This window comes from Manihot esculenta, chromosome 9 (genome assembly GCF_001659605.2).
Source record: "Manihot esculenta cultivar AM560-2 chromosome 9, M.esculenta_v8, whole genome shotgun sequence".
In the NCBI taxonomy this organism is placed as follows: Eukaryota; Viridiplantae; Streptophyta; class Magnoliopsida; order Malpighiales; family Euphorbiaceae; genus Manihot; species Manihot esculenta.
In genome coordinates this window covers 32,684,409-32,696,498 of record NC_035169.2, presented here as the reverse complement: position 1 = coordinate 32,696,498, position 12,090 = coordinate 32,684,409, and the positions used below count along the sequence as shown (strand labels likewise).

Here is a 12,090-nt window from a genome sequence, read left to right as displayed (position 1 = left end):
TGTTCTATTTGTTCTAACACTTGGTTATATTCTGTTAACACATTTATTTTGTTATTACAATTACAAATTTCTCCGTTACAGTTATGGTTACTATCTGTACTGCTTATTGTTTCTGCTGAATAATCACTACTATATTCATCATCTAATTCTGAAGAAGATAACTTAATTTGGTCAATTTTCTCTAATAATTGGTCTATGTTATCTATTTTTAATTCTAATCCTAACTCATGTATTTTTCTTCTTGCAGGACATTCTTTTGCATAATGTCCTTTCTGGTTACATAAATAACATGTTATATTATTTTTATTATGTGGTCTTTTGAAATTATTTTTTCTATAATTATTTCTTTTAAATTGTTTCCTTTTAAAATGTTTTTTATCTATTTGTTTATTATATTGTTTATTTCTATATTTATATTTTCTATAAATTTTGTCTGTCTTAAAAGGTTTATATTTCTTTTGTTTATGTTTCTTTATTGTTCCAAAACCAAATTGTTCACACCAATTTCCTAATTCTTTTCTAGATTGTTTATTTTCCATTTTTAATTTCTGTTGTAATTTCATGTCTCTGCATAATCTTATTCCTGTTAAGTTTACACATGTGATTAGATCTCCATAGGTTAAATCATCATATGAAATGTGTCCATATTTTTGTTCAATTGTTTCTTTTACTTTTTGTTGAAAATAACCTAGATAATCCTGTTAGGAATTTCTCTTTCCAATGGTAAGCGTTTGGATCTGCTAATGCATATACTCTTTTTAAGAAATTGTTTTTATACCATCTAAAATTTTCTAGTTTTCTACATTTAAGATTTTGTAATATTTCACTATTTCTTTCTGTATACAAATCTAAATCTCCTATGAAATGTGATATAATATTGTAAACTAGGTATGCTAAGGTAAAGGATTGTGGTTGGCCTGTAGATGGGTCTATAACAAATTCGCCTGTAGTATTATCAATTCTTCTGGCTGTTAATATATTATTTTTTATTTCATTACTTAGTAATTTATCCCACCAAGTTCTTAATTCTCCAGTAAATCCTAATATTATATTTTCAGCTGCTTCTCTTTCAGTAATTCCAACTCTTTGTTTATATATATTTCCTACAATTACCATTTCCTTGGTTATTTGTATTATTTCTATTTCAGATCTATCATCTATATTCCACTCATATATACTTTTAGCATTATATTGTTTTTGTTTCCTATCTAAAATTTTTAGATCATCTGGTTTATTATTATATTGTCTTTCTATGGTATTTAAAGGGATATTATACTCTGTGTCATGATCAGAGTCTGATGCTTCCAAGGGGTTATTTATAGTTTCATCTTCTGATGAAGAGGTTTCATTGTATTCAGTTAGAATTGTAATTTTACCTTTGTCTTTACTAGTACTTGATTCTTCTTTTGTTGGCATTGTTTGTAAAGGTTCATTTATTTTAATTCCTCCTGAGGTACTAGTTCGTGAAGAAGTATTTTGTTCATTTATAATTTTCTGTAATAATTTAGACATATCATCTAACTCTGTCTTTGGATTTATTGTTGTTATGTCTATTGGATTTTTTGATGGTGGTATCATTTTTGTAAATGATTTATTTACTTGTTTTTTTGCAGGGTCTATATTATATGGTTTAACATTGCTATATCTCTGAGATAAATATGTTGTATTTGATTTTAAATTTATAGGAGATGGTGTTTGAGATACTTCTATATGTTCTATATTTATTATGGCTTCATGGTTGGTATCTATTTTTTCTTCCATCCTATCTAATTGGTTTCCTATTATATGTAATGCTACATTTGTCTAATTATTTTGTGTATAGACATCTCTCATTTCTTTATCTTTATATTTTGTGTATGGATAATTGATTGTATTCAATGGTATTCATGATCCTTTTTAAAAAATGCTCTATTCAACGGTGGTCTTTCAGATTCATAATATTGGTCACTGGGGTCTCCCATGCTATTCACTTTCGTCCATTTATGTATTTTCTTTTCTAAAACATTTAACTGATCTTCATGGTAATATTTTAAATACGTGAAGAAGGGTATAGTTTTTTCTACTTATTCACAAAAATCAAAAAATTGTTGTTTAAGTTTCTTTTGTTCTTTTAAAGAATATGTGTTAAGAAATATTGAAGACTCAGACAAATCAAACATACTCTTAATTTTCAGAAATTAGCAGAGCTGAAAGTTCAATTTGTGCGTTGTGGCTTATGACTAGAAAGGGCAAGAGGGAGAGATAAAAGTTTTAATATTATTATAATGAAAAATTGTGATAACCCATTAACTCTAAAATCGTAATTTAATGTGTTTCTTAAATCTCATGTGACAGAATAAAAAAAAAAACACAAATATTTATATACTTCAATACTATGAATAGTGCAAAACTTTCAAGTCCGCTCATAATCCAGCCATAAAAAATATATATATATTTAAAATTTAAGCCATACAATTAACATTAACCATCCATTTCAAAAAAGCAAAAAAAACATTAACCACAGTTTACCAACTTCATATTAGGGTGCACTATTCCAGCTCCGCTCCAAATTCGCAATCCGTTATTTTCTGCGTTTGATTTAAAATCGAATCGAATAAAATAATTTAAAAATTAAAATTTTAATATTTATAAAAATTAAATTTAATTAAAAATTAAATCAACTAAATTTAATTTAATTTATTAAATTTTTAATAAAATTTATATTTTTTATATTATATTTTAATATTTAAATTTTAATTAAAATATTTTAATTTTAATATAATTTAATATCTGTATTATTGAAAATAATATACTATTATTACTAATTCATTCATTTTTTTTTATTAAAATTAAATCAAACTGAAATAATTAAAAATTTTTAAAATTAAAAATTAAATCAAATCAAAATAAATAAAAAATAAATCAAAATTTTAAATTAATATAATTCGATTAATTTTTTCAATTTGAATCGAATATTATTCATTTCTGCTCCCTATTCTCTTGCATATGATGTTAGTGGTATTGCTTATCGGTTTAATTTTTTAATTTTTTTTCTAATTAAAATCGAACCGAATCGAAATAACTGAAAATTTTTAAAATTAAAAATTAAATCAAACTTAAATAAATAAAATTCAAATCAAAATTTTAAATTAATTTAATTTGATCAATTTTTAAATTTAAATCGAATACTGCTTAGTTCTATTCTTACTCTCTTGCATATGATGTTAGTGGTATTACTTACCCTACAATATATATTATGTAAAAGCTTGTTTCTTCTTTCTGAAAAAATAAAATGACAAAACTCATATTTGAATTGTCTCAGCAACAATGGAGCATATTATGCATCTAACAATTCACATGAATCGAAATTTTTATATGCATTTAAATATATAAATTAATTTATACATTTAATTAACAAAAAAAATTAATATATCATATTAATATATATTTTCATTATATTTTATATAAAAAATTTTAATTTTAAAGTACATGTCAAAATTATATTGAAGGGAGATATACATCCGGCGTAATTTATCCACATGCATCACACGTGCGACACTTTTATCTATATTTAAACACGACCCGGTTCACCTTCAAATCGGGTCAAGATACTGGCACACGTGATTTACTCTTATTGGAAGCGGTGACACGAACATACATGCTGCGCTGCTTGTACATATCCATGGATTATGGCTCCTTAATCTAATATTTTTCGAAGGAGAAAAACGGTGCAGGGCATCAGAAATTTTGAAGGAATTGGGGAAATTTCAGAGGTACTGTGAAAATCGACTTAAGGATTTTATTAATTATTAAAGCTTTCGTTTACGTGTTTTGAGATTTTCCGGGATATGTTAGTGGTGATTCCATCCTATCGTAATTTGCTGTAGGTAATGATTTTTTTTTCCGGTCAATGTTACTGTTTGGTTTCTGAGAAATCGATTAAATGCGAATGGATATGAAATTTTTTATTTGACTTATGTTTTTCTATTGCGATTTTGATGATACTGAGATAATATATGTATGTATACACCAAACATGGAATGATCGGACTCTGATTTATTTTTCATGGTCAGATTGTTATGGTTCGATTAGTTGTTTTGGTAATACCCTGATTGTGTCCATTGTGCTTGTTATTTAAGCCTGGCATTGCCAACTGCTGAGTGGCTGAGAAAATTGGGGGAAGTTAAGGAAGCTGAATATTATTTTATTATTATTATTAATTTTTATATATGAGTGATGCATTTTCTCAGCTTTTCTCAGCCAAAAGAAGCAATAGGCTCCATGTTTGTATTGGCATTTATTTAAATCACATGTGCTAGAATTAAATGATAATGCTAGCAAACTAAGTGCCTGTTTGTCATTGATGTCACTGAGAAAAATAATTCCTCAGATGTGTTAGAGGGTAAATAGGTTTAAAATTATATTTGAGATGTTTTAGTCAGAAGTACTCCTAAATGACTAAACAAAAGTTTCCAAACTGGTTTTTTTAGTAGAATCTAAAATGGTGTCCCCCCCCCCCCAAAAAAAAAAAAAAAAAAAAAACTCCTTTTTGGCCCCCCAACCTGAATTCCAAATGGAGCCTATGAAAATTTTTCAGTTTGATTACATTATCTAAAGAGTATAATATGTATGTACAATGTACATATTGATTGTGTGATGTGGTGCAACAGCAGACTCGGTGAAAATGGTGCGGCTTCGTACATATGTGAGCCTCAGTTTGGTGGCAACTGTAGCAGCTCTTTATCATGCATTCAGTAGTAGAGGCCAATTTTACCCAGCTATGGTTTATTTGTCGACCTCTAAGATCAATTTGGTGCTTCTGCTTAACATGGGTCTAGCCATTATGTGCATTTTGTGGCAGTTAACTAAATGGGTATTCCTTGGTTCCCTCCGAGAAGCTGAAGTTGAAAGGTTAAATGAGCAGTCGTGGAGAGAGGTTATGGAAATTCTCTTTGCTATCACTATTTTCAGGCAGGACTTCTCAGTGACATTTCTTGCTATGGTCGCAGCTTTATTGTTAATCAAGGCATTACATTGGTTAGCTCAAAAGAGGGTTGAGTACATTGAGACAACCCCATCAGTGCCCATGCTGTCTCACATTCGGATAGTTTCATTTCTCGGATTCCTCCTTCTCCTAGACAGTATGTTTTTGTACAGTTCTATTAAGTATTTGATAGAAACACGTCAGGCTTCAGTTTCTCTCTTCTTCTCCTTCGAGTGAGTAATTTATCTTTATTTTTTATTTTTCTCTATATTATGTGCCATTGGGTTAACATATGGCTGTTCTTTTGATGCCATAATTGTGAACCATTATAATCTTGTCTTATCTAAAATCATTTGTTAACATTTGTTAGCTTTGCACTGAACTTGTTGCTGGATAGTCTTGAACTATTTAAAGTATCATCCAGGTAAGAAGCAAAAAAAAGGGACAGTAACTTGTGTCAATGTTATCAACTGTGTGGCTCCACTGAGGTTTGCTTTATACTGTTGGGATGGAGGGAAAAGACCAACTCGCACTCTGATTAAATATCTTTTATTCATCCAAACTAAATGATATTTAAAAGTCTTGAAATTGAAATGTCAGGAGTCCTTAATGAACAAGTAGTTCAACAGTTTAAGCATTGCCCTTTCTGTAAGTGCTAAAACTTGATTACAGGAGATAAATATTAATGAAGAATTTCTGCTTAAAAAAGTAATTTGATTTTTCAATGAAAAGTAATATTATGGCATTGACAATAAATTCATCATCTCAAGCTGTAGTCACTAACTTGCCATGTCATTCTAGGCGGCCACCACTTTCAGTATTTTTGTTTGCTTAATATGCCTTTTGTGATCATGGATATGCCAGTCTTAGAAGGATCTACATGCATAGCAATTTTGTTATAGAAATTGCATAGTTATTGAATACTGTGCTTTATATTTATAAAAGCTTGTTTTATTTAAAATAATTCTATCCACTGTTGTTTGACACTGCTTTAATTTTTACCATTGTGTATGCTAGGTATATGATACTAGCAACAACAACAGTCTCTACTTTTATAAAATATATTTTCTACGTTAGTGACATGCTATTGGAAGGACAATGGGAAAGAAAAGCCGTTTACACCTTCTACTTGGAACTTATTCGAGATTTGCTTCACTTATCCATGTACCTCTGCTTCTTCCTTGTGATTTTCATGTGAGTAGTCAAATTTAACTTTAATTCATTTTTTCACATGTTATGCATGTGAAAAAATCTTATCATGCTTTGATTAAGATATCATTGGGTCATACCGATGGCCAGATCACACCTATGTCATTATCTGATTGGACATAGATCTGAATATTCATGAATAATGTTGTCATATTGATTTTAAAAAATTGGTTTTGAAATTGATATGTGGAAGGCTTTTACTCCACCAATATGTTGGAACCTATTCAACTTTTGTAGTGCACAACTCATTTTGAACCCCATCGTATTGATCGTTTAAATTTCACTTATATGTATGCTTGCTTCTTCTTGGAATGAAGTTTTCAGCTGGTTTGAACTTCTTGTGCCTATTTCATTAATTACTATTCTGATATAATTCATTATAGAGCCCATTCCGGCATGAATTGTTCCTTGCAAGCTCATTGTTGAATCAAAAGGCCAACTTGGCTGGACGATATGACCCTTTATCTTGCTTATGGTCGACGTCTATAAAAAATAGATATTGGAAATTTGTCTTGATGTATTTTGTTAAATTTGGGGCTGGCCTAACTCACTCCAAAAGCTAGCTCAAGGAGGAGGAGTGCCTATGGCCCATATAAGGGGCACGTTACCCCTTTTCACAACCGATGTGGGATTCAACACACTCCCTTTACGCTCAGAATTTTTACTGGTGCGTGACATATTTATGGGAGGTCCAATATCGAATGGGGAGACTCTAATACCATGTTAAATTTGGACCAGGCTTAACTCACTCCAAAAGCTAGCTCAAGGGAGAGAAGTGCCTGTGGCCCATATAAGGGGCACATTATCCCTTTCCACAACCGATATGGGATTCAACACATTTCAATTACATGGTAAAAGTCATTTAAGATCTTTGATTTGTAAGTTGCTAGATAAATTAAAATGTCTTTTGAACAATGCTCTTGTGAAGTCGAGGTATGTAAGATTTGTATTTTCTCAATTCTTGGCTATAATGTCGTCAATGTTTCCTTGAAATTCTTATGGAAAATTCTTTTGTTGTTTTATACATTATCCAACTATATGTTTTTGCTTGTACTTGCTCCAATTTAAGCTTCCTACATTTTATCTAATGAAATTGTGATTGTTTCTGTAGGAACTATGGTGTACCGTTGCACTTAATAAGGGAGCTCTATGAGACATTCAGGAATTTCAAACTTCGTGTTGCCGATTTCATTCGTTACCGTAAGATCACATCAAATATGAATGATCGTTTTCCAGATGCAACACCTGAAGAGCTCAATGCGTGAGTTCTATACTTCATTGAGCACTTCTGTTAATTAAAGTTTTCACAAAATGTTCGAATCAGCATTAGTTAACTTTTCCCTTTGAATATTCAGAAGTGATGCTACCTGCATTATTTGCCGGGAAGAGATGACCACAGCCAAAAGATTAAACTGTGGACATCTCTTTCATGTTCATTGTCTTCGTTCATGGTTGGAGCGGCAACATACTTGTCCTACATGCAGAGCCCTAGTTGTACCACCTGAGAATGTCACAAGTGCAGCTGGAGCACAAAGTGGATCACAATCAGATACTCACCTGCAGGGTAATTATTATATTACTCCTGTCTCGTTTCTGTTGTTCTTGATGAACATGTTTGTTTGACGTGCAAATCAGATTGGTTAAAGTTTGTGTTGTATATTTTGGATGCAAAGCTAATACAACAACAGAAGTCTTAATCCCAAATTAGTTGGTTTGGCTATATGGTATCCTCTGTTGCTATTAGACTCTGCTAAATGCCAAGTGAAATATAAAAATTTTATTATAATGTAAAAAACAAGCACTGTACAACATAATCTCTCCATAATATGGATTGTTTCTCTGAACATGCATTTCTTATATCATTTAAGTTGGTAGTTAATAATTTCAGTAGATGAGAACTTATGAGTGCCTCTAGCTATAAGAGTCAATTCCACATTACTTTGATCTGCCTGCCACCAAGCCTGGTGTTTACAGTTGCTTTCACTTAGCCACATTGAGATTTTTTATGCAATATCATCCCCTTAATTCTCAACCATCTTTTTTACTGCTGTTAATTAGTATCTTGGAAAAGTGTCGTACAGATATTTAGATGCTGTGAAGTTGATTGAAATTTGTAGATATGGTTTATTAATAATTCTTTTTAGTTGCATTTGCCTTTTGTTCATTAGATCACCAATAATTTCAGTGAAGTTGTCTTTTGAAGTTCACTGATTAATTCATGTAATTTGGAACAGGGACAGGCACCACAAGTACAGGACTGCATGGCTCAGTTGGTAGTATGCCAAATAATCATTTGAGCCAGCATCAAGCCAGGCTCCAGGCTGCTGCTGCTGCTGCTGCTGTATATGAGAAATCTTTCGTTTACCCTTCTGCAAATACTCTAGCATGGTATGCACTTATATGCTAAGAATGGTTGTCTATATGTTTAAAGCACACATGCGTGCTGCTCATTTTACACCCATATCCTTGCTTTATACTTGTCAGTTAAATCTGTGGATGCCTACTCTTGCAATACAGACATGGCAGATGGGCATATGTGCATGCTTGCCCATCACATTTCCCAATCTGCAGTCTGCAATACATCTCAAGAAGTTTGAATTGCAATGCTTCTTATATGAAGCATATTATCGATATTACCATACACATTTCCACCTTTTATGTTTGCCTTCTTGTATAAAGCAGTCAAAGAAATGTGTTATCGAATTATGTAGAGTTAAGCTTTTGGTCATCTAATTCTGACCATGGTTGGTTTGTTTGCCGAGATATACAACCGGACATGATAAATGTTTTAAGGTGTTTATGCTTAACAGTTTCTCCATTCCTAACTCAAATTTACTTGTTAAAGATGATAGAGGCCCTGTTCCTGCCTTAAATCTGTGGACCGTTATAAATTAACTTTCTGAATATTTGCAGGTCTCTTGGATACACCATGCTTCCCTGCGCACAAATGCCTTTGGCTGATGCTGCCAATGGAGAGTCTAGTGCAGAACAAGCCTTGATAGGACAATCACAGAGAGAGTCTGCATTCCCTGCTGGGCCTTCAAACTTGTCCCTTCCGCAATTTTCCCACTATGTCTTTGCACCCTTTCAGGTTCCTGGTGCCAATGCAGATCATGGAGATAGGTTGGGCAATATGCCAAACTCAGAGTTGGAAGCTCAGAAAAAGCTTCTCCAACACCAGATCGAGGTGCCATCTGTTCACTGATCTCATGAAATTTCTGTTTTAATATTTTATAAAATTTTATATGACTATTTTTGTATGTTATTTCAAGTTTTGAATGAGGGTGTCAGTCGTATTTGTTGTTGTTTTAACTAGTATTCTCTGCTTTCAAGTCTTTACTGGCGATGACGTTAACTTATGCTATAAGGTGTAAATGAATGTGGTTTAATGTATTAATATAATAGCAAATTTAACAAATTGGACCTAGCATGTGAACCTGAAGGAAATTAGAGCATTTGGGGTTTGCCTTGATTGTGCTAGCTGTGAGTTGGTTGCAAATAATCACACGTTTGACACAATGAATCAACCATAACAACTTTTTATACATCTTTATTATATTTAATTTGATCTTTAAAAAATGTATGGTAACTGTTAAACTTGTCAGTTATCACCTTAAAATTATGGTCTTTAAATGTCTTTAGAGAAATAAGATCAGTAATTTGTTATAATAAGATCAGTAATTTGTTATAATTATAATTAAAGGATTAAATTAAATTTAGAAAGTTTAATGATAAATTACAATATAATTTTTAAAATTTTTTATTATTAATAAAATATATAATTCTTTAATTTAAATTTTATATGTATTATATATAATATTAAATATATTATATTGAATAATATTTATTATAAATAAACTTCTATTATATAAAAATTACATATAAATAATATATATTAAAATATTTTATTGAATGTTTATACTCCATATTATAAATTGTATATATTTTTTTGGGAAATTTTACTTCTTATAAATAAGATTCTAAATAAAATGAAATACTATATGTTTTATATTGTAAAATTTTATTTTATTTTTTATATTTTAAGTTTTTATTAATATATGCGATATTATATAAAAGTGAGAATAGGAATGAATAATGAGATTAAAAGAAATGATATTGTTGTAATAAAAATATGTATTTGAAGACTATTTTATTATTCAAATAGAATTTTAGAGATTATATTGTAATTTATTGTTAACTTGTACAAATTCAACTAAAGTATAATTATGACAAATTGAAAAGGTTTGTTTTTACCGTTGAATATAAATATGAATTACTGTAAATGTTTTTTTTTTTTTCAATAGTCCATTTTATAAATATGTAATTTAGGTTAATTGTGTTTTGTCATGTTCATACTTGAATTCTTAGCATAATTAATTGATGGTACTGTATTTATATCCTCAAAATATGGATTATACAGTACTACAAAAATGACACATAAATTAATCTGAACGGTCATCCCATGTGAATATATGAATTCAGTGTATGACATTCATGAAAAGACACTACCCAATATAGACAATTGAGTCCTTAAGAGCAAGATTGACAGCACAAATACGTTTATTTCTCTTCCTGATTATCTCGCGTTTTTGCCATTTTTATCCATTCTACAGGCCCTGCAAAGGCAGCTCCAACTTCTACATCAGCCAAGGCCTGAGGGTAGTGTGCATATGGATCATCCAACACCATCATCAGAAAGCAAAGGTAAGACAGTTGCAACTTCTTCATCCTCATCAGACTCTGGTCATTGTGGGGAGAGTGATGTGTAGTCCTTTAACAATTGTAATTGTATCATGAGAGCAGAGGCTTATATGTATAGGCAAAAGAAGAACTAGGGAAAGATCCTAACATAGCTTCACAAATTTAGTTCTTTCACTACGGGGTTGCCTCTTTCACTTTAATTTTCATAAATATTCTTCTTTTCTCTGTAATGATTTTAAATGGAAAAGAAAATGTTATTAACAGAGAAAAGGTTTCTATAACATTTTTCATATGGAAGTGCTATTCTGGTAACACCATAGGCATCCAGTCACATTGAGTTTGATTAATTTTTATTCATATTTATGAACATCTCAAGGCATCATCATGATCAGAATCATCTTGAAGCCATATTATGATCAAGAGGAAATTAGAGTACCCAAATCTAATCATTTCAAACGCTTTGCCTGGTTGGATTTGATTTGTATCCCATCTGCTTGATGCGATTTCAAATGTAATTTATACTAATTGAAGTAGCCCATTGCACATTTGAATTAAAACCATAAGTTGAATTAATAAAAAATTATAATAATTAAATACAAGTTAGCCATATTATCATTGATTTATCGATTATATTATTAATGGTTAAAAAATTTTGAAGTTTTATACTTTTAACGGATGTATCTAAACGGTTTTTTTTTTTTTTAATAAATATACCATGTACTATAGCCTATAATCTATTTCTATCATATAATCTATTTCTATCATGTCGTTATTAACACTATTAATAAGTAACGGTAGAATAGATCGGTTAAAATACCAAAATTCAAGGTATAATGGCAAAAGTGTAATTTTTTGACTTTTTTTTATTTTTTAAAATTATAATTTTATTATAACTTTTATACTTTATTTATCTTCAATATTTAAAAAAAAAACTTTATTATTGTTATTATTATTACTATTATTGTCTTTTTATCTTTTATCTAAATAAAAAATATTTACTTTAAAGTCTATTTTATTTATTTTAATTCTAGTTCTTATAAAATTTAATTATTGAGAATGAAAAATAATTTCATTGATAAAATATGACATTACTAAATTTAATATACATACGAATATTTATTGAAAAACACCATTTTATTAATTAAATAAAGTTTCAAGGATCACTGTACTAATTATATTTTAATGCACAAAAGTAATTATAACCTTTTTCTTTTTGG

General features: G+C 30.0%; 1 protein-coding gene across 2 annotated transcripts; it reads left to right on the top strand.

Moving 5' to 3' along the window:
- The first annotated feature begins 3,595 nt into the window (after positions 1–3,595).
- LOC110623379 (ERAD-associated E3 ubiquitin-protein ligase HRD1B) lies at positions 3,596–11,163 on the top strand. 2 transcript variants are annotated; one of them, XM_021768295.2, is made up of 8 exons: positions 3,596–3,752; positions 4,650–5,196; positions 5,981–6,157; positions 7,284–7,433; positions 7,528–7,736; positions 8,407–8,560; positions 9,086–9,359; positions 10,786–11,163. In XM_021768295.2, exons 2-8 carry the CDS (start codon positions 4,664–4,666, stop codon positions 10,939–10,941), a joined length of 1,653 nt encoding a protein of 550 aa, XP_021623987.1. In that variant the 5' UTR covers positions 3,596–3,752; positions 4,650–4,663; the 3' UTR covers positions 10,942–11,163. The 2 variants fall into 2 exon arrangements, with proteins under 2 accessions (XP_021623987.1, XP_021623986.1); XM_021768294.2 differs by having other exon boundaries at positions 3,597–3,752; positions 4,653–5,196.
- The last annotated feature ends 927 nt before the right edge of the window (positions 11,164–12,090 follow it).

What these genes read in the sequence shown, in the direction of transcription:
- LOC110623379 (XM_021768295.2), top strand. Translation starts at nt 4,664, where the DNA reads ATGGTGCGGCTTCGTACATATGTGAGCCTCAGTTTGGTGGCAACTGTA. An exon ending in ACACCTGAAGAGCTCAATGC is followed by an intron (nt 7,434 to 7,527) that starts GTGAGTTCTATA and finishes TTGAATATTCAG; the next exon opens with AAGTGATGCTACCTGCATTA. An exon ending in ATCAGATACTCACCTGCAGG is followed by an intron (nt 7,737 to 8,406) that starts GTAATTATTATA and finishes AATTTGGAACAG; the next exon opens with GGACAGGCACCACAAGTACA.